The sequence below is a fragment of the Natrix helvetica genome (assembly GCF_964273705.1).
Source record: "Natrix helvetica genome assembly, chromosome: 5".
NCBI classification, from domain to species: domain Eukaryota; kingdom Metazoa; phylum Chordata; class Lepidosauria; order Squamata; family Natricidae; genus Natrix; species Natrix helvetica.
Genome location: NC_138551.1, coordinates 26,555,157 through 26,578,927, shown reverse-complemented (window position 1 = coordinate 26,578,927; position 23,771 = coordinate 26,555,157). Strand labels below are relative to the sequence as shown.

The following is a 23,771-nucleotide window of genomic DNA, read 5'->3' as shown; positions in this document are numbered from 1 at the left end:
AATCCTAAATTCAGTCTTGGGAAATTTACTGTATTGTCATTTCATTTGAGGGGCAAAACAGTTTATTGTAAATATGAGCGAAATAATCAGGGCTGCTGATTTTTACTTTAGAGAAGTTATTAAACAATCGTGACATTGTGTTAAAATTCCGGCACAATGATCCTTCCAACATTAAATAAAACTGTGCTTTTACCAACATAATAGAAATGAAGCCAAAACTGCACAAAGGATCCCTTCTTTATTGTCTCTCTTTATTTGTCTTGTTAAAGGTGAGCCCAGTGTTGGAATGACTGAAGAGGCAACAAATAATGTCAGTTGCCAAGGCCACATACATCTGATGAGAATTTCAAAGGCTTCTGATGTGCATCTTTCCAACATACAACAGCTGCTTGGAACAGCAAAATGTCTTGGGCAAGTTCTAGGTCAGCTTACAAAAAAGATTTAAATTATAGTTCAGCAGATATATTTAACTCCCTGGAGTAAATTTAGATTAAATTAGTATTGTGTTGTTCTGTTGAAGTTAATGGGAATGGAACTGTAGTTGCAGAAATACATCTGTAGGGCACCAGATTTGGGACTGTGATTTTTTGTGTGTGCAGTGATTTAAATGGGATGAAGTACGGCTGATTAAATTTGGATCTAATTTTACTATCAATACAATGTCAACAGTACTAGCATATTAGTATACTCAGAAGTTGATTACTTCAAACTAGAAATGTATTATTGTTTTTTTTTTCAAATTTTTTTATTGGTTTTTTAAAAAAATGTATTATTGTTTTGTGACATATAATAATTATTTTGTAGTATCCGCTATGGTTGTTGTCTGGGTATAATGTGCTACACAATGCTCCTTGATTTATTTTTCTCAAGAATATTTTCTTTCAAAATAAGAGAGAAAGTCAATATGAAGAACAGCATTTACAAATTAGCAAGATGAGGAATTGGGTTCTCACTGCCATTGTCCATTACCAAGAACAAAGTTTCATAACTTTCTAAAACATATGACTGAAAATATCTGTAGTTGATTTTGAGATACCTCCTCAGCCTATTTCCAGAAGTTAATGTGTACATTTTGGCTTGCTGCTAAAAAAAAAGTGAACATTTTTTATATTAATACTCACTGTGAAAAGTTATAATTATGCTACAAGTAGAGAAAAACATTTTAAAAGGAATATTATTTCTTCTGCCTGAAAATCATAAAAGATAACCGTTCATATATCCAAGAAGTTGTGGAGAGGTGGTGATGCAACAGTTTATTTAATTACAAAGCAAAGATATTTTAAGAGCTTCATCATCTTTAAAAAGTAAAATCATTTTTGAGTGGAACTTAAATTCTGAATATTATATCCGAATGTTGACCTAGTTAATCCAAATTAATTTTCTGGATCAGCCAAGGTGAGGCATATGCTGCTATTTTTAAAATTTTAAGAAAAAAGAAAGGAAAGAAAAAAGAAATAGAGAGAGAGAGAGAAAGGGAAAGAAAGAAAGAAAGAAAGAAAGAAAGAAAGAAAGAAAGAAGGAAGGAAGGAAGGAAGGAAGGAAGGAAGGAAGGAAGGAAGGAAGGAGAGAGGGAGGGAGGGTCAGATGTATGTTCCATTGTGTGTCTTGTGTGTCTTAGCTAACATTTTGTATCTTACCATCTAGGGAAAAGTTTCTGAAAAAGCCAGATATCAAATTAGAATTTGTGCACATGTAAACATTTCAAGTGTAACACTACTTCAGAAATTTTAGTAAAAATTTTTAATGACAACTTTGGGAGGATAGAATGATCACTGCTCATAATTTCTTTAAAATGTAGAGAATCATCTCCCCCCCCCCCCCGCTTTGCATTCCAGAGATTAATCCCGAGATTACATTCGTTTTATTATGCAAGATAGTATGTGAAAAAAATCTTAGTGTTAGCCACTAGTATGACTTCTTTGGATAGGATCATGACACCAGATAAGCTATATCACTGGACTGATGAGGAAAAAAAGAAAGGCCACAAAGACATATATATGGGGAGAGAGTACAGGTACTCCTCCATTTACGAGCACAGTTGAGCCCAAAATTTATGTTGCTAAGTGAGAAGTTTGTTAAGTGATGTTTGCCATATTTTATGACTTTTCTTACCACATTTGTTAAGTGAATCATTGCCGTTGTTAAGTTAGTAATGCAATTGTTAAGTGAATCTGGCTTCCCCATTGATTTTTGTCAAAAGCTTGCAAAAGATCACACGACCATGGGATATTGCAACCATCATAAATATGAACCAGTTGCCAAGCATACAAATGTAAATCACGTGACCACGGGAATGCTGCAACAGTCATAAGTGCGAAAAATGGTCATAAGTCACTTTTTACTTATGCACATGCAAAAGAGCTTTTGTGGATGTGGATGTGTAACAGAGGTGGGTTGCTACTGGTTCACACCGGTTTGGGTGAACCGGTAGTGGAATACTGGCCTGGGTCACAGAACTGACAGTAACCCAAACTTGCCACCCCTCCAAACCAGTTCCTCGGTTGTTGTAACATGGTTTTTTGGCATTTTTTCATGTTCTGCACATACGCAAACCTATTTACAATACAATACAATACAATACAATACAATGCAATGCAATGCAATGCAATGCAATGCAATGCAATACAATAATACAATACAATGCAATACAATAGTAGAGTTGGAAGGGACCTTGGAGGTCTTCTAGTCCAACCCCCTGCCTAGGCAGGAAACCGTATACCGTTTCAGACAAATAGCTATCCAACATCTTCTTAAAGACTTCCAGTGTTGGGGCATTCACAACTTCTGGAGGCAAGCTGTTCCACTGATTAATTGTTCTAACTGTCAGGAAGTTTCTCCTCAGTTCTAAGTTGCTTCTCTCCTTGATTAGTTTCCACCCATTGCTTCTTGTTCTACCCTCAGGTGCTATTTACAGGCAACTGCCTATCCGTACGGAGTGCGTACGAAGCACACGTGCACTGAACCAACAGTAATGCTGGCACCAACCCACTTCTGATGTGTATATACACACACGTATGTATGTATGTATGTACAATATGTGTGTGCGTGTAAAAAAAATGGATTAGAAATTTCCATTAAGTCATTTTCAGAAACTATTGGAGAAATTTTAATTTCTTGGTCTTATCCAGTCAAGTTATGAAGATAAATACTTTTAGAGTGGCTACTTATCACTTCCCAATCAAAATGCGTCATTTAATAAGACATGGATTTGCACCAAATGCTCATGAACTAACTTATGCCTTGAAAAGCAAATTTAGAAACATTATTATAGCTAAAAGAAATATTGGTATCTCTTTGAAGCCGGGGAAATTGTGCTTAATGGAATTTGCGTGCTGTTGTTCATTTTGCAATTTCAAAAGTTCTATTCTTTTTTGAGTTCGGAAATTATTACATAGTCCCCCAGTAGGGAGCACTCTAAAATGAGTAATGTCATTCAACAGCCAAGTAGAAAACAGTTATCTATAAAAAAAGATACTCTGTCGCCTTAATTAACATTTCTTTAATATATAGTTCCCTTGTTAGATTGATTAGAAATGAAAGGCTTATAAACATTTGTTTTATTTTCTGAATTAATTGTTATTGGTATTGCGTGGGAGTACTGCAAGCTGTTTTAAAAGAAATTATTTGCAGGATGACATTAGTTTAATTGAAAAATATCCATGGAACAATATTTGCCACAAAAATGAAGACAGTCAGGCGTGGTAGAGTTATTTTACCAACTGTAGACGTGGTTTAGTTTTCAGGAATTAGTGGAATGAAAAAGGATTTTCATGAAAATGGTTATAATTTAAAGAGAACGCAGATCTCACTAATTCTTATAAACAAAACTTGAAAGCATTGTAGAATTGGTGCTTTCTACTAGAATTTTTGGATAAATCTTTGAAAGTGATGGAGGAACATTTAACCTAAATCCCATTTCTTCCTTCTAATTCTGATACCAAGTCCAGTTTCCCAAGGGAATATAGTCCAATCATTCTTGAAGAACATTTCAGCTTGCATTAAAATTTTATCTTATATATCAGTGTGATTAAACTAAAAATATCTTAATATTTTTAAAAAGCAGACTAGTCAGAATAGTTTATTGGTTGATTTGAAGAAAGCTCGAGATCTGGTTTATTGATTGTATCAAGCAGGTATTGACTCTTTGTGACACATAGACCTTCTCCAGAATGATCTATTATTTAAACTCTTGCCCCTATTGTTACAATAATACAATACAATAGTAGAGTTGGAAGGGACCTTGGAGGTCTTCTAGTCCAACCCCCTGCCTAGGCAGGAAACCCTATACCGTTTCAGACAAATAGCTATCCAACATCTTCTTAAAGACTTCCAGTGTTGGGGCATTCACAACTTCTGGAGGCAAGCTGTTCCACTGATTAATTGTTCTCACTGTCAGGAAATTTCTCCTCATTTCTAAGTTGCTTCTCTCCTTGATTAGTTTCCACCCATTGCTTCTTGTTCTACCCTCAGGTGCTTTGGAGAATAGTTTGACTCCCTCTTCTTTGTGGCAACCTCTGAGATATTGGAATAATGCTATCATGTCTCCCCTAGTCCTTCTTTCTCTTAAGCTAAACATACCCAGTTCCTGCAACCGTTCTTCATATGTTTTAGTCTCCAGTCCCCTAATCATTTTTGTTGCTCTTCTCTGCACTCTTTCTAGAGTCTCCACATCTTTTTTACATCGTGGCGACCAGAACTGAATGCAGTATTCCAAGTGTGGCCTTACCAAGGCATTATAAAGTGGTATTAACACTTCACGTGATCTTGATTCTATCCCTCTGTTGATGCAGCCTAGAACTGTGTTGGCTTTTTTGGCAGCTGCTGCACACTGCTGGCTCATATTTAAATGGTTGTCCACTAGGACTCCAAGATCCCTTTCACAGTTACTACTACTGAGTAAGGTATCACCTATACTGTACCTGTGCATTCCGTTTTTGTTGCCTAAATGTAGAACCTTACTCTTTTCACCATTGAATTTCATTTTATTAGATAGTGCCCAATGTTCCTGTAACTGAGTCCATCTACCTTGCTGTTGTCTTTGTTTCCCTTTCCTTGAACATTCCCCAGCATTATGGACTTCTCAAGGAAGTTGGTCTTTACCAAATGTGTCCAGAATATAATAATTTGAGCTTCATTATTTGTGCTCCAGTGAGAATTCTAGATTGATTTGTTTTAACATGCATCTGTTAACTTTCTTGGCTATTTATGGGGTTATTTGTGGATCAGTGGCTAAGACGCTGAGCTTGTCAATCAGAAAGGTCGACAGTTTGGTGGTTCGAATCCCTAGTGCCGCGTATTGGAATGAGCTCCCATTATTTGTCCCAGCTTCTGCCAACCTAGCAGTTCGAAAGCATGTAAAAATACAAGTGGAAAAATAGGGACCACTTTGGTGGGAAGGTAACAGCGTTCATGCACCTTCAGCATTTAGTCAAGCAGACCACATGACCACGGAGACGTCTTCGGATAGCGCTGGCTCTTCGGCTTTGAAACGGAAATGAGCACTGACCCCTAGATTCGGGAATGACTAGCACATATGTGCGAGGGGAACCTTTACCTTTACCTTCCAGCATCAAAATTCAAAAAAGTCAATATTCTTTCTATCCTGCTTCTTCAAAGTCCAGCTTTCACATTCATATAGTGTCACAGAGAAAACAATTGCCTGCATGATTTTTGCATTTGTAGGTAAATGGCGTCTGAATACTTTTTCCAAGGCCTTCCATTCTTTCCCTACTATATGCTAGTGTATGCTTTTGCCTTTGGAAATAACGAGAGATTGAAGCATGTTGGTGCTACTTCAGGTAAATCTTCTACTTTCAGAGAGGAGAAACTCACTCTCTCTCTTCCTTCTTCTCTCTCTCATGATCACAAGCAAATGGAACTCTGAAGAACACCTGGATCAGATCTCCTTTCCTCCCATTTTCCTCTTCTTTTTGGGAGGAAAACAAGCAAGACGAACAGGGATGCTGGAAATCAGCCAACTGACTGTCAACTATTCCAAATAAAACTGCTGCCTAAGATTTGGGGGAAGCCAGACAGAATCCTTGGCTTGGGATCATACTGGCAAGTTATCATGATGGGAATGTAACCAAATGAAATACTGAATGTACTGGATTAGAAATAGTATCCTGCATGACGCAAACAGTTCATTATATCCAGAGCGATAGATTCTAGGCTTTAGAGACAAAATTTGCTATAGGGAAATTGGAGGAACATACTGTACAGATGGACACAAATAAATAATTAATGCATTGGTTGATTATTTCCATTTCCTACAATGAACAGGAGCCAATCTGGAATGTTGGAAAATAATAATTGTGACTTTTTAGGGATAAATTAATCAACTGAACAGGGAACGTACTCTCCCAATTTATGGGCTTTGATCCAGAATGTCCTTTGCACGAATGGACATTCTTTCTTTCTATGCATATGGTGTCTCAAATTTCTACAAGTATTTTATCTAGTACTATTCCTGGAAGGAATTAAGGGGATGCAGCAGGAGGGAGATGGAAGACACTCCACTGGGTCAATAGAAGTCTGTTGCACTTTTCCAAGTCATAGTTGCCAGAATCAGTACAATTAGAATTAATAAGGGATATTTCACACCATGTCTAAAATACATGGATGGATGTATTACCATTACTTGGTAATGGAGCTTCTGAGAATCAGGAACTTACGCACTAGAAATACATACTAATATTTGTGAATGACTGTTTCAACTGTCATTTGAATGTTAATTCAAATAGACCTGATAATCATTTTAAAGATAGACAGTGGTGGGGCTTAAGGCACCACACTAAAAATCAGGAAACCATAAGCTCTGGTTTTGCCTTTGACTCAAAGCCTGCGGAGTACCCCATAAGCCAGTCACTCTCTCGGGACTAGGAAGCAGGCAATCACCAAGAATCCACACTGATTCAAGATCAAGGCACCAAAACAAACAAACACCCAAAGCAGAATACTTTAGAGAAGGTAAGGAAGCCCCAAAAGTAGTAAGGAATAAATCTGTCAGTTTTGATTTCTTCTATATTCAAAAGTTCAAACTTTAATCTTCTTTTCCCTCTATACATGAAGGTACTGGGCATTTTCATCAGCATCATCAAAGAAACAAGATGAACAATCTCAGCCAACTCTACCAGAAGGAACAGAAGCAGAAGAAAGAATAGATAGAAACACAGAAATGGTAGAGCTATAAAGAACTTGGGAAGGACACATTCTCCATGAAATTATTTTGTCTTGTTGGTTTATTTGTCAAATTTATATGACCACCCATTTTAACCAAACAACTTGGGGCAGCTAACAGAAACATAAATGCTATATAATATAACTAAAAAAAAATTACAAAAGCAACCCCATAGTTTCTTTTATAAACGGCATAAATGAGACATTATTAAAAGGTTTCTAACAGTGTAATGCTCTACAACACTTGACTCTAACACTTAAGGAAGAAAGCCCTTCCAAAAGCCAACAGGATAGGACTCATCTTAGGAAGAATGGTGTTCCAGAGAGTGGACACCCTCACAGAGAAGGCATATCTTCTTTGTCCCATCAGTTGACATTGCTTCACAGAAGGAACCCATAGCATAGCCACTCTGCTGCACCAGGTAGGATGACCAAAAACCAGTAGAGTTAGGTGGTCTCTCAAATAACCATCCCCACATCATGTAGGCTGTTAAAGATAAAAACCAGCACCATCAGTTCTGACATCTGACAAGGAGAACGTTTGGAAGAGAAGATGATGAAATGAACATGGATGGATAAAAGGGAAGAAGGGAGGAAGATTTCTTTTGGTTCTGATCTATCCCTTCTTGGCAGATTTGAAGAAGAAAGGGAAGATAGCAAGGGTGAAGCTGTCTCCTCTTCTTGGTGATTAAGCACAATGGAATTGATTTTTTCGTAATGGAGAAATTACTTTGATGTCAGAATATTAATTAACCAGGACAAATTCTAAAGCATTTGTAAATGACAGCAGTTTAAACAGGATAACTATTACGAAAAAGCTTAAACAGAAGACCACACAGGATATTCCTGGAAACAGTACAGCAGATAAAATGTGAACATTGAAATGCAATAGAGTTTTAGTTTATTTAAACTTGCAATCAGTTTGAACAATATTAATGGCATTAAAGGCAAAGTTTTTCTACAGCTTCTTATATAGTATATGCACACAGTCCAGTCTATAAACTACAGAAATACCATTCCACTAACCTCATCATTAAACAACAGATAAAACAAATAGGAGAAACAATCTTTCTTCCAGCCCTTTAAGTAAATTTAAAAATCTCTGAAAACAAATCCAATCCAAATTAAGTACACCTAAACCCAGAGATTGGCATGCAAAATGCAGTTACTGTGTGCTCATTAAAATACCAATAGCACTTAGCAATAGCAGTTAGACTTATATACCACTTCACAGTGCTTTACAGCCCTCTCTAAGCGATTTAAAGAGTCAGCATATTGCTGACTCTGGGGGCACCTCGGAAGGATGGAAGGCTGAGTCAACCTTGAGCCTGGTGAGATTCGATCTGCCAAACTGCTGGCAGGTGGTGATCAGCAGAAGTAGCCTGCAGTACTGCAATCTAACCACTGTGCCACCACCACTCAAAATGTGGCCTTTTCACAGAGTGGGGTTGCCCCTAAAGAAACAGATCCATGACTGTTCATACAGGCCTTACAGAAGCTGTAACCAGGGAAACTTTGCCCAGCTATGGCCAGATGCAACCTTACTCGGAGCGCTAAGACCTTGGATTGATAAACCATGCCTTCATCATCACCCATCTAGACTTCCACATTGCATTTTGAAGACTACTCAGAAGCTTCAGTTGGTCCAAAGTACAGCAGCCCTGTTGGTAGAGGATACTTACTGGCATAACTGAATTATCTCTGTGCTTTGGACCCTACACTGGCTTCTTGTCAATCCCCAAGAACATTTCAAAAGGCTGATTTTGACTTTAATAACCCTATACGCCAATGGTTCTTAAACTGCTTGGCCCAAAAATCCATTTCCCAGTCTCAAATAGTTCCACAAAAAAACCTTTTGGGATACTCAACTAAAAAAAAAGAAAAGCAATTACACATTGGTCTATTATATCTCCTTAGGGACAACAGCCCCCAGTGAAGAACCACAAGAGATACTTTGGTATTGGGAGTACTTGCAGGATCATCTTCTCTGACCAATTTCAATCTGCCCAATTCAAGATGTCCTAAGAGAACCTACTTTTGGTTTCCATTAGGTGATGAAGAGTGTAAGATTCTGCTGCTGCTGCTGCTGTACAATTTGGAATAATTCCATGCAGAAGTTTGATCACACACACCCCACCCCCAATTATAATCTAATTCGATAAGTAATTTAAAAAAATGAAACTAGTTTGTAACTATTTCAGGGAACTGAAATGACATCATTAGTTATAATATGATTGATTAGTTTTGCATAATTAAGCTTAACTAATGAATGTTTCTTCGTAATAAGGACATTTTTAATAATTTTAATTAATGAATGTAAACTGCCAAGAGTCTCCTTTAATTACAGAGGATACAAGTAAAATGAATGAATGAATGAATGAATATTTAACTATGCACACTCATTTTAAGCTTCATACGCATGGAAAGGCACTTTTATTAAAATATCCTTCATTTTTCTGATCTCTTAGATACTGGTTACTTCTTGCCATATTATGGACCATATCTAATACAAAGCATAATAACATTTTACTAAATTACTTTTGTTTAGTCCTATGAAGTGGGCCTTCAAATTTGGAAGCAGGCCATTTATCAGAAAGCCGATCACCTGCCTTCTACCAATGACTACATTTTCATACAGTAAAGATTTATTACTTCATTATTTACTTACTCATCTAGAAAGATTTATTATCACATGACAATCTGCAGATTAAACCATTGCAGTTCATTCTACAGAATAATAAAAAAACTATTATTACTCAAAGCTATATTCATGCAAACAAAAAACAATATTCCCAAATATTTCTAGAGACATAGTCTTAATAACAAATGCATATATTAATCTAGAATTAAGAGGACAACAGCAAACAGCAAATGCTGCTTCTGCAAAGAAACTGAAGAAACATCTAATTAACCGCTGCAGATAGATTACAGAGACTAACTACAAACAACAGCATGAAAAAGTAGTAACAATGGTGCACTGGAATATCTGAGGGGAAAAATCCTTTAGCCTGCAAGCAAAAACTGGTGAGACCACATAATAGACAAACTAGTAGAAAGTGAAAAGGCAACAACACTTCAGAATTCAAACATACAAGAACCTGCTACACAACACCCCCAAATGTAACAATTTTCGACATGAAAGAGAGGGGGAAAGTCTGGCTAATGGATATTGCAGTATTTGGAGACAGCAAAATAGAAGAGAAAGAACTGGAGAAAATCACAAAATACAAGGATCTGCAAATAGAAGTAGAAGGATTGAGGCAAAAGAAAGCAAAGATAGTATCAATAGTAATGAGTGCCTTGGGTATAATTCCAAAACACCTGGAGCACCACTTGAATGCTATCAGCATTAACAAAATCACCGTCAGTCAACTGCAAAAGGGAAATTTACTTGGAACAGCTTATGTCCTGCAACAATACTTTTAACACCATCAAACAACAACATCTGCCTATTTCAGGTCCTTGAGAAGGTTCAATAGCTGGACAAAAATCCCAAATCCAATCTAATAGCAGAAGCAATAGCACTTAGACTTATATACCACTTTACAGTGCTTTACAGCCCTCTCTAAGCAGTTTACAGAGTCATCCTATTGCCCCCAACAATCTGGGTCTTCATTTTACCCACCTCGGAAGGATGGAAGGCTGAGTCAACCTTGAGCCTGGTGAGATTTAAACTGCCAAATCGCAGGCAGCCTGCAGTCAACAGAAGTAGCCTGCAATACTGCACTCTAACCACTGCGCCACCATGGCTCTTAAACTCTGGCTGACTGTGTGACCAACAACAACAACAACAATAATAATAATAGTGGAAAAAGTTATCGAAAATGAGAAGGTGAAGATTTTGTGGGACTTTCAAATACAAATGGATCATCATTTGGAGCGCAACACGCCAGATATCACTGTTGTAGAGGGCTAAAGTGTACAGTTTACCAGGTTCGCCTGGTGCACCAATTGCGCCCCCTACTGGACCGGGATGCCCTACGCACGGTCACTCATGCACTGGTGACGTCTCGGCTGGACTACTGCAATGCCCTCTACATGGGGCTTCCCTTGGGACGCGCTCGAAGACTGCAGCTAGTCCAGAACGCAGCCGCGCGGGCTATTTTGGGGAGTACTAGGTACTCCCACGTAACACCGCTCCTGCGCGAGCTGCACTGGCTGCCTGTGGTCTTTCGGGTGCGTTTCAAGGTGTTAATCACCATCTTTAAAGCGCTCCATGGCTCAGGACCTAGGTACTTGCGGGATCGCATCCTACCACACACTTCCCTGCGACCGATTCGCTCTCACAGGGAGGGGCTCCTCCGGGTGCCGTCCACTAGGCAGTGCCAGTGGGCGGCACCTAGGAGTAGAGCCTTCTCTGTGATGGGCCCAACCCTCTGGAATGACCTCCCCCCCGATATCAGAACCACCACCGACTTTCTCTCCTTTCGATGAAAACTGAAGACTCACCTGTTCCGTTTAGCCGGCCTGGACCATTCATAACCTTATTATACCTCCTGGCAGATATATTTTAACTGGGTAATTTTAATCGGGTATTTTTAGGATTGTTGATATACTGTTTTTATCTGCTTTACCTGTACAGTGTTGTATTGCCTCCTCTTCTATGTTTTTATGTTTGTATGTTTGTAATCCATTTTATCTATTTCATTTGACTGTACACCGCCCCGAGTCCCTTTGGGGAGAGGGGGCGGTATAAAAATTGAAATAAAGGTAAAGGTAAAGGTAAAGATATAGCTGTTCCTGGAGATGCCAGAGTCGAAGAAAAATAACTAGAAAAAATAATGAAATATTGCGACCTGGCCATCAAAACTACACGGCTCTGGATGAAGCATGTAACAATGATACCCATTGTCATCGGGGCACTTGGCACCATGCCCAAGAATTTTACAAACTACATCAACAAATTGCAGCTTCCTGCAATAAGACCAGCAGAACTGCAAAAAACTGCGCTACTCGGAACATCTTATATTTTAAGAAGGTACTTGGTTGATACCTAGGACGCTGGCAGCAAACCGTATCAACCATTAGCACCAGTCATTGCTTTTATAAGTTCAGTTGGCTGAGTTTCATTTTTAATGAATAAAGTATATAATAATAATAATAATAATAATAATAATAATAATAATAATAATAATAATAATAATAATTCATGTTTCAGTGAAATGGAGTAACATATTATATATTATAATAAGAAACTAACAAGAAACCGAAGCTGTGGGGGCTTTGACAGAGTTCCATTCACCCACTTTTGCAAGGCAGCTATGTGAGACCCTAGAACAGCATATATTACATCTCTTCTCCACAAGCTGTGTTGGTTGCCGGTTTATCTCTGGGTCCAATTCAAGGTGCTGGTTTTGACCTTTAAAGCCCTTCATCACACAAGGATGGGTTATTTGAGAGAGATCACTTTCTCCCAAATGTATCTGCCATCCTGTGAAGTCCAGCAGAAGAGATATGCCACCAGTCCTGTCTGTGAAACAATTTCATCTGGTGGGACATTGTCCCCAACTCAACCCCCCCTTCCATGTGAGCTTGGCTCCATCCTTGATATCCTTCCAGAAATCCTTTAAAACATAGCTGTGTCATCAGGCCTCAGGATTTCAAGGAAATGGCTACATTTCCTTCAGGAGATGGCTACATTACTTTTAGCATCAATTCTCTCCATTATCCTGTTATTAATAATATTGTTAAAGTCTTTTAATTGTAGGTTTTTTTTAACATTTGGATTTTATGACTGTTTTTATTTTAAGTCATATAAAGTCACTTTATTGTGAGATGGGAGTCTACGTAAGTAAGATAGGTAGATAATAGATAGATAGATAGATAGATAGATAGATAGATAGATAGATAGATAGATAGATAGATGATAGATAGATAGAGAAAGAGAGAGAGAGAGAGAAAGAGAGAGAGAGAGAGAGAAAGAGAGAGAGAGAGAGATATGATAGATTTATAAATCAGAGATTCACCCAATCTTTTGTGGTCTTTGATATATTTAGATTTTTTGAAAAAATAGTTACCACTTGTGATGGACTTTGCCTATACAAATAGTGAATGTTGCAATGAAGACAAGAACTCTGCATTTTGAAAAGGATTAGCAAGAACTGCAGCAGATCTCATACAAGCACAGTACTTTTCTCCTTTTAATTAAAGTATGCACATCAATTTTCAGTGTTCTAAAAAAGGTATTGCTGATGCAAGGGTGGCTTTAATGAGTTAATTCCTTAAAGCAGCCACATTTTTCCCAGGCTTATGCTCATAGAGGTGCTTGGATTGTATGAGATCTAAAGGATTTCTTTCTAATTATTTTCAGAGTATGGACAGCTATAACAGCCTCCATCACGACATGCTTTTCCAGTAAGCAAACTGGTGAGGCTAAAAAACCAAATTGCATATCAAATTATATACAAGACACAGTTTATACACACACAGACACAAATACTCAAACCTTATCATATAAACACATCCTAGAATAAATTATTTTGAAGCTGAAACATAGACTTTAGTTATATCCATTGAACGACTAGAACATTTCTCATGAACATTAAAATTTAAGGCGTGGCAACCATCATCAATAAAATTTAAGGAAAAAATGTTTCATGATGTGATAGATGAATCCACTTTCTTGTTTGAATTTGCAGTATGGGGAAAAACTCTAGTAAATTGAGACACATTTTGGGAAATGCTTGCATTTAATATGTTCCACTTGTTTTCTGGCTATAATCAAGTGTGGTTCCTTCCAGTTATTTAAGGAAGGACATTGTAATTCAGCTGCATGTAATTCTTAAGAGTGAAATGTCTACACAAATGCAGTTCACAGCAACTAATATATCCAGAGGAATTAATATAAGCTTTGATAAACTTAACAGACTTAATATCTTCATGGCAAACAAAATTCACTTAAACTAAGGATGATCTATTAACAATAAAAAGTGCTTGGCATGCTAGTGTATATAAAACAGGAACTCCTAAGGAAAATTCAAGAAATGAACTGATTGCATTCTGTTTTGAGTGAAAGTGATCAGGTTGCACATAACAAGATTTTGTTACGTGGAGATGATATTAATTCCTTGAGAATGTAAACATGAAATAATCAGACATGTAATATATAAAACATTTTTCAAGTGCAATAATTTATTATTTTTGTTTTTGATTTGTCATAGCATATTTTGTGGAAATATGATAATGCTATCATATTTAGATCTTAATGTGACTTACTTTTGATTGGAGATTTCCAAGAACACAGTAAGAACACAGAACACAGTAGAATAAGAACACAGTAGAATATCAATTCCTTTTAAAAATAGAAAATAGTGCATACCTCATCAACTTGTCCAACAGCTCCAAAAATCTTTGCCATTTGCCCTATCAAATTAGGAAAAGTCTCCCCAGTTTCTTTCAGAACAGGCAGTAAATTGGCCAATAGTTCTGGTTCATAATCTGATATTTCTATGAATATGTCTAAGATGATGTCGTTATAAAGAGGATCTCTTAGATGATCAGTTAGAGAAGAAATACATTCTTTGAGAACCTAAAAGAAAGGTGAAACATAAATTCCAGACTGATTTTTGTAAAGAAAAATCCATCTGCTTGTAATTCTTAAATAAGTCAATTCAAGTTCAATTATTCTCAACATATACTGACAGGATACTACTAGAAGTTATACATTATTTGATTTAATAATTAATAATTAATAATTAATTAAATTTCTAGACTGCCCCCTCTCCCCGGAGGGACTCGGGGCGGTGTACAGGAATAAATTTAAAAACATACAAACAATCATATACATAGCTAAAAATCAAATTAGACAACCCCTGTACGAATTTATAAAAATTAAAAACATTAAAAACAGACCCTAAACCAATCCTAAGAATTTAGAAATAAAACTGAGGTGGGAAGATGGAATTAGGCCATCTAATTTAGCATTTAGCATTTCATTATTAAGAAAATTATTTTTAAAAAATCCTACAGTATTTACAAGATTCTCCTCTTAGACTAATATGTTTTATTGATCTTTTTAAAAATTCAGTTAAAGTCTCTGATGATAGATTATTGTGAAAAGCAACAGAAATTCCTGTTTTGTTAGAAATGCTTAAAATGTCACATTTTATGCCTAAAGTGAGGAATGACTTTAATAGGCAGATTTTTAGATGATTTAAATTAGTATTTAAGTTAGCATAGCCTCTATATACAGGTAGTAGCCTCGACTTACAACAGTTTATTTATTGACTATTCAAAGTTACAACAGCACTGCAAAAAAAAATCACATGACCATTTTTCACACTTACAACTGTTGCAGCATCCCCGTGATCACATGATCAAAATTCAGATGATTGGCAACCGGTTCATATTTATGACAGTTGAAAGATCGTGTGATCACCTTTTGTGAACTGCTGGCAAGCAAAGTCAATTAGGAAGCCAGCTTCACTTAACAATCATGTTATTAACTTAAGAACTTTAGAAATTACTTAACAACTGTGCCAAGAAAAATTGTAAAGTGGGGCAAAACTCACTTAACAAACTTAGCAAAAGAATTTTTGCGCTCAATTATAGTCATAAGTCGAGGACTACCTGTATTGTACTGGAAAGTTACATATTTACAGCAGCTAAGATTCAGGTCATTGAGAGTCTGACAAATTATAAATACATCCCTGTACATTAATTGAAACAAATAAAATCTAGCCGAATTTTTGCAATCACAGGAAAAAGGTGGTCATGAAGTCATATATGCATGGGTGTGATTTATGGAACTATGCTGAAAATCTATTTTACGAATTCCCCATGTACTGTTTTTGCAATATCATGATTAAAAACTGAGATTATAATCTGCATGACTCTGCAAGAATCCATCAGAACATGGTAAATCTAAATGTACAGGCTTAAATTTTCCAGAAGACACATATAACTTAATAAGAAAATCTTCAATATCACAATAATAGTCCTGCTTGTAATTAGGACCAATTATATATGCATCATTAGATAGTGATAGTCATTTAATCCATGTATAGTGTGATATGCCTAAATCAAGAAATCCATATGCATCACCCAGAAAGAAAAATAAGATGTTTAAGACAGAATTACATTCATTTATACAAAACAGAGAAAGTAGCTCATTTAACTCTAACCCATTATCTGAATCTGAAACTTATGTTTATCTTAATTTATATTATATATCTACCTAAACAAGTATGGAGGATTTAAATTTATATCTTTCCCTTACAAGAAAGTCTAAATTTTCTCTTTTTGGTTTTTTGAGCTCAGCTTATAGATCATAAGGAATACAAATGTGCTTAAACTAAATTTATAGCAAGGCACTCTTTGGAAATGCTGCTCTTGCTCTATGCTTATGATGGTTTCTAAGACGATTTTTAAAAAATCCTGTCTATTTTTAGACACCTATCAGTAGCATGCAAGATATTTATTCCAGCTGAGTACCTCAGATATTCAAAAGTGAAGCCTACTTTGAGTCTTCATTACTTCCTGTATACATCCATGCAGTTGTCTTAATTAGAACTAGAACTGTTTTGCTGGTGATTTGTTCTGCGCGATTTTTCAACATCCCACTCTGATCTGGAAATTTCCTGTTCAAAAAGCAGTGAATGCCAACCTTGCTTAGCTGCTGGTTGGCCAGATATATAGGAAATTATTTCTTCTAGAAATAAGTTGCATTCTTTCTTTTGAGCAAGTAGCATTGAACATCATATTCCACAGGCCTCTAGCTTGACCTGGATAATTTGTCCTTCTATATTCTCATTAGCAGAAGGAAGAGCAGCTGGCCTTATTTCTTTTAATGGCTTTCCTATCATTAACTAGAAATCAAATAGATTTCCTAGATCAAACTGGTATTCAGGATATCAAACTACTTCTGTTCATAATATGATAACTTCATCGACATCCAAATAACATTTTGGCTAGACTAAATCTATATGTCACACTTTGAATCCAGATCCCACCCCCACCCCCCAAGTTATTGAAAGCAGTATATAGTGATATTATTTATTAATTACATTTGTATGCTGCTCCCCTGTAAGGCAACACTGGGCTATTTACAGATTATATTATTTGATTTCATGCTGTTAGCTGCTGGGTAATGTAAATTCTGCTGAAAGGCAATAAGTTATATTAAGTCTTCTCAATTAGGTTTATGGATGACCAGATCTGACTCTCTTTCTCTCTTTTAAGGTCTTGAAATGCCAGGTCACAATATACAAAGGAAGTCTCCAAGATCCCCCAATATCTTTAACAGAAGAATGGGACTTATGCTGAAAGCTGAAGTATATGACCTATAGTTTAAACAAAGGCTAAAATGGGTCCTGTCAGAATGGAATTATGGAAGAAATTATAGTCCCTCTGTTGCTATATATTTTGTAAAAGTTCCTTCAACTGTAATTTATAAATTCCCGGCGCTCTTTTTTATTTTTCCCAAAGACTACTGAAATATATGTATCTTATAATTTTGTACTATTGTATTTCATATGGTCTAATGTGAGGTAGCACACACTTTCTGCCTACACAACAGACCTGGCTGTACATGAAACATGAAATGTTTGTACTTTTCTGCTTTCTTGTAAAATTACTTGCTTTTCTTTAATCATAAAACATCTTTATCTTTGTAGAGGTACATATTGGGGGTTGTAGACAATGATGTCATTTCATTAGCACAGACTTATCTGAACCAGTCTAACTTTGAGATTCAAGGAAATATCCCTTTACAGGACATGATTCAACATAAAGGATGTGCTAACATTGGAAGAACAATGTGCTCTATGATGCTTGTGAGATCACTTGCATTATTAGACTGGGAAATTCAGGGGTTAGAATAACCTTTAGCGAGACTTCCGGTTCTGGCGGCTACGGCGACAGGCAAACCTTTGCTTGCTCCCGCTCTCCCGGTGGGCTTCCCCCGCTTCTGGGGGGGGCACAGGACGCCGGGGAGGCGTCCTGCTGAGGGAGCGGCTCGCGGAGGGTCCTGGCGTCGGCGGCAGCTGGCGGGGGCTTCTCCGCCTCGTTCTAGGCATCGGGGAGCAGTTTTGGAGGGTGCGCAAGCGTCTAGCTCCATGCCGATCGGAGAACGCACTTTTGAACGAAGCAGCGGCGGTATGGTGAGAGGCTTCCTTTCTTCATTCCCTTTCTTTTGAACTGATGGACTTTTCAGCTTTTTTTAAAAGTTTAACTTTCGGATTCTTGCTGGAGGTGCGGCTAGAGGGAGGGGGATTTCTCCCCCCCTTGGACAAGCGGCTTGAAAAGATTCTGCTTTCGCCCCCAGGGGAAGGAGGAGGGGGGAGAGCCAACTAATGATGCCTCACCCCTGTAAAAGTGACTTTCATTGGACTTAGTTCCAGAATTTATGGGTGAACTGAGAATTTTCTGAACTTTTAAAAGTTTGCTATGCCTCTGAGCCCAAAGCTGGCAGGGCAAGATGGCACACTTCCGTTGTCTTCATGAACTCTGAAACCTGACTCCACCTTTAAAACTCAGGCTTCCGGTCTTTGTCTCCGTGCCACCCAGAAGAATCTCTTGTGGATTGCTATTTTCTGAACCCTCTGGAGAGAAAATTTTTCTCTATTGCTAGACTGACTAAAGAAACTCCCAGCTGCTTGGATCTTCTGCCTCCTGAACTCATCTGCCTGCTCTACTTCTTCAGCTGTCCAGTCTCTACACTGACTGATCTCTCTGTTTTATAAACTATGTCTCCAAAAAGACCACCACCTGGAAAACCTGGTTTTGCTACCTCTGCACCGACATCTGCAACATCCAGTCCTGCCACACAGTCAAAGATTACAGAACTGATGCAACCCAAGAGTACAGAGATGGATTTGCAACAAATGCTTCAGCAACTCATACAAGGCCAGGAAGAAATTAAGAAACAATTAAAGGAAATGAAGGAGGAAATCAAAGAGAATCAAGTCCAAATTTATAAGAACTCACAGAGACTGGACCTCGTGGAGGGTGGGGTGGCGGAGGCGAGGGGGGGGGTAGAAGTTTTGCAGAAGGGTAACAAAGAACTTGATATCCAACAAATGAAAACAGAGTTTGAGAGAATGTCCTTTTATCTTAGATTTCAAAATGTTATAGAAGCAGATGGGGAAAATATAAGGGACATCATGACTAATATCTTAGCTGAATACATACACAAAGATAAACAACAGATGGAATGGGAGATAGACCTGGTCTATAGAGTGAACTCAGCATATGCCAGAACACACAATGTGCCCAGGGAGGTCCATATCAAATTTCTTAGGAAAAGCACAAGAGACACAATTCTGGGGGTACAAAGGGGGCAAGCATTGACATATCACGACAGGGAGATAACCATCTTGAAACAGATCCCAAAAAAAATTAGGGAGAAAAGGAAAAATTATTCGCAATTGGCGAATAAATTATACCAGAAAGGGGTGTGGTTTAGATGGTTGATGCCTGAAGGGATGCTGATATTCTGGGAGGAGACAAGAATTAGAATCAATACACCCATAGAGGCTCAGGCCTTTATGGAAAAAAATAAAGCGATCCTAGAAAAAACAGAAGATTTTTCAACGGTCACACAGGACACGGGAGGGGCCGGAGCTCTGCCAGCGGGGGGAGAAGGGGCAACATTAAGAAAGCTCAGATCACAAAAATGAGTAAGAAAATCACATTGTTATAAACAGACCGAAAGTAATAATGAAATTATACCTAGACTATATATTATAATATATAAGCTGATTGAAATATCTTTATAGAAGTGATATGCTGATTTTATACGATTTTGTATTAATGTTTTATACATAGATGTACCTTATGAGTTTGGAGGGAGGGGGCGTCTGCCATACTTGCAACTGCCAAAATTTGTATACCATTCCACTTACCCTTTTCCTTATAAATGTTTTAAAAAACCAATAAAACTTTTTGGGGAAAAAAAAGAATAACCTTTAGCCTCATTTTGCAAGCTTTGGAGCCCTTCCCTGCTTACTGGTCATCGAAATTCAGTGGCAAAATGTCAATTATCATCGCAGCAATTTGCATGTATTGCATTTATTTATGCAAGAGTTACAATAAGGTTTATTAAGCCAAATGTATTGGGAAACCTCTTATCTTTGTGCAGTGCAATTTATTGTACACAATATTATGAATGGAGAAACTGAGGTTTTTTTAATATATTTGCCAGAAAATTTGTATTAGTTTAGACTCAATAATGTTAAACTCATAGACCATATTCCTTTGAAATAGATTGAAAAAAAGAATCATTTTGCTTTCTGATTGGAAGGTTTCTGATTTTTTAGCCTTGCAAGGCTATCCGCAGGTGGTGTTTTCATCACTTGATTATTCTCAGATGAATGAAACATTTTGTGCTTGAGATGGCATTCGTCTTTCTCATTCAACATGCTCTTACTATATGAACATGGAGAGGGCAGTTAAAACTGAACTACCTATGTCCAATCCGTAATCCAATAAAAAATGGGAATTTGTGAATGTACAAGCATTGGCTCTTTTTTCCACAGCAGTCTCCAAAAAGCTAATTATTATATGCAGAGTTCAATGTAGCAGATACTAATGGACAAATGAAGTTTGAAACAAAGGATAGATCTTGATCTCCCATAAATTTATAGCGTGTCATTGTGGTTAGGAATGATTCTCCTTTTACTGGACATGGCATAATAAGTATTTTTCTAATGAACAATGAGTCAGAGTGAAATTTAAGATGGCTAATCTAAAACAAACTATATAAAAACTAGGGAGGATTTTATCTGATTAGTAACTGGATGTAGCCCCACACACACACACACAAAAATCCAAGCTCTAAATATTAGATTGGGAAATGAAAATATTTTGTTGAAATCACTAAAACAAGAAATTCAGTGGCTTTTAGAGTTTGCAACTCTGGAAATTGAAGCTTTGTCTTTCCCCATTTTGGCTTCATTTCAAAAAAGTACCAATGTTAAATTAAGACACCTGATTAGAGATTAATAAGTGCATCAATGAATAAATTCACTAAATAATAAATGTGTAGTGAATAATTATTCACTAGGCTAAAGTGAAGCCCAAAGAGAGGACACTCTACAGTGTCCTGAGCATGGCTGGCTTAGGAACTCTGGGAGTTGAAGTCCACAAGTCATAAAGTGGGAATAGTTTTCCACCCCTCCTCTATATTCAGCCAACTGATTCAGCCTGTGCTGAACTTTCCTCTTTGCGGAGCTGATGTCTAATTGGTTTTCAAACTCAGCAAATCTTAATACAAAGTTCATGATTGGAGAGGGAAGTCTTGAAAAGTTATGGGTAAGAATTTTAGATCCTGGCTTAGTGAGAAGTTTAATTGTTCTGGGATGTATCAAAACTACAGGCTCCTTTGACTCAAGAGCCACATGTTTTGAGTTGACTAAATGTGAAATGAACAAAAATTACCTTGGGCTGCTTTTTCTTTGCAACAGTTAGCAAAAGCTGTAGAAGATGTTGCTGTTCAGATGGTTCCAGATGAGGCATCAGTCCTACCAATTCTCTCAGGTGGTTGCTTAAAGGTTCTTGCTGCTTTTCATACAAAGAAGGCAATACACGGAGCAACGTGGAATTCCCTGTGAAGAATATTGGAACAGAATCATAACAAAGAGCCTATTCTATTTTCTCTGTCAACAAGGCTTTAATTCTGAATGGTCTCAAGCTGAAGAGATAAAGCAAAACAGAATCAGGATTTTATTACCCATGGTTTCTGGGAACGATGTCTGTGGGAACCGAATGTTTGCACCAAAACATATGGCAGGACAAGAGAAAAACAGAAATCAAATATTATTTAATATGGAATGTGACTAAGTAAGGCAATATGGCTTTGTCTATAAACCAACATTATTTTTTAAAATATTATTTAAATTGAATATTAAACAACATGGTTATGCTAACTGTTAAACAATTATTTTAAAAATCTATTGTAACCTACCTATTCTCTATCCCACCTCAGCTTCAATTTAAGTAGCCTATATTACACTTAAGCAAGCTATGCTAAAGAGAAATCTGGAAGCAATATTTTATAACTATGCATTTAACACAAAGATACACTGATAACAGCATAGGATACAATTGCTCAGATGCTGATAAAGTATGCGGGGAGTGGAGGTGGAGAGAATAAACAAGACAAAATAGTTTTACAATTTTGGAAGAATGTTTGGTGAAGTGTATGCACAAGCTGAACTGAAGCCAAATTCACAGAGAAATCTGTAACATGAAACATCATACAAGCTAGCTCTGGAATGACTGAAGTTCCATGCTGACAACATATGGAAAACATCTGCCTATCATGATATTACATGGTTTCATTCTCTAAATCTTCAAAACATACTGAAATCTTCTGTGGACTTACTTTCTAGCAAAAAAAATATTCATTGGACTTCTGTGCTTTCTATTATTTTAAACCAGGTTACTCATCGGCTATAGGATAGCAAAATTTCAGCCTTTTTAATAGAAACATCAGTTGTTACTGAACTTTCCACCCAAATTCCTGGAATGCCTCCTCCCTCCCCCATACACATATGCCCACATATGCGCACGTACACACATACACACACATGCATATATATTTACATCCACAAATACATATTTATGCATACATACTATATCAGCATTTTGTAATAAATTTAAAACCGTTACTTCTAGATGATGTCACTTTCGAATTAGCACTCCTGTCTGAGAATCATGTAGATGCAGCAGTTTCTCATCAAACAGATATGAACTAACAATCATTATTCACCATGTCTTTGACATAAAATACTGCTTACTTTAATCTTGGTCTTAAAAAATGACAGTAGACATTAGTAATGTTAGTAGATTTACTCACATTTTTTCAGTTTATTTACTAGTGGGATCCCAACATCCATTTCAAGTGAGAGATTTGTTCCTCACTGTCTTATCTTTACCTTAAGCTGCTTTTGCAATTGTAAACTGTGGAATAAGTTTGGAGGAGGTGACCAGCATTCAGAAACATAATCTTTCCTTCTGGTATGAAAAGAGTTAGTAATGTTTCTTTTTAAGTTTATGTTGGTTCACAAATATTGACAATGCAGATTCATCAAACTATGTCAGTTAAATATCACATAACTGGGAGGGCAGCAGAATGATATGCACACATACAAGAACTTTTTGAAATTTTTAAAGAAGATGTTGGATAACCATTTGTCTGAAGTGATGTAGGGTTTCCTGCCTAAGCAGGGGGTTGGACTAGAAGACCTCCAAGGTCCCTTCCAACTCTGCTATTCTGTTTAATATGTCTCTGAATACTGATTGCTGGCAGAGTTGTAGAATGAATAGTGGATAAGGGCATTATTCTCATGGCCTCTTCATAATTTTCTTGGAAACGTAGGGACAGATTAGAGTGGAAAACAAATGTTGGAGTAAACGAGTCTTTGGTCTGATTCAGCAGGCTTTCTTTTATGATTATCATTCCTTATGATTGGGATTGAGATGGCTGTAATTTACATTATATTGCCATTGTTTTAACACACTCTGGAGTTAAGGATAATATTTTCTGTTTTGCAGCCCTTTAAAAATACGATAATACAATAATACAATACAATAGTAGAGTTGGAAGGGACCTTGGAGGTCTTCTAGTCCAACCCCTGCCTAGGCAGGAAACC

The 23,771-nt window shown here is 37.0% G+C and overlaps 1 protein-coding gene across 5 annotated transcripts in view; it reads right to left on the bottom strand.

Moving 5' to 3' along the window:
- VEPH1 (ventricular zone expressed PH domain containing 1) overlaps positions 1-23,771 on the bottom strand; it is a 153,802-nt gene that overhangs the window by 85,708 nt on the left and 44,323 nt on the right. For all 5 annotated transcript variants that reach the window (XM_081956339.1, XM_081956335.1, XM_081956337.1 and 2 more), the window contains exons 5-6: positions 21,556-21,722; positions 14,498-14,707 (exon numbers count right to left, since the gene is read on the bottom strand). In XM_081956339.1, the coding sequence (XP_081812465.1) occupies positions 14,498-14,707; positions 21,556-21,722 (377 nt within the window). The remainder of the gene's footprint in view (positions 1-14,497; positions 14,708-21,555; positions 21,723-23,771) is intronic.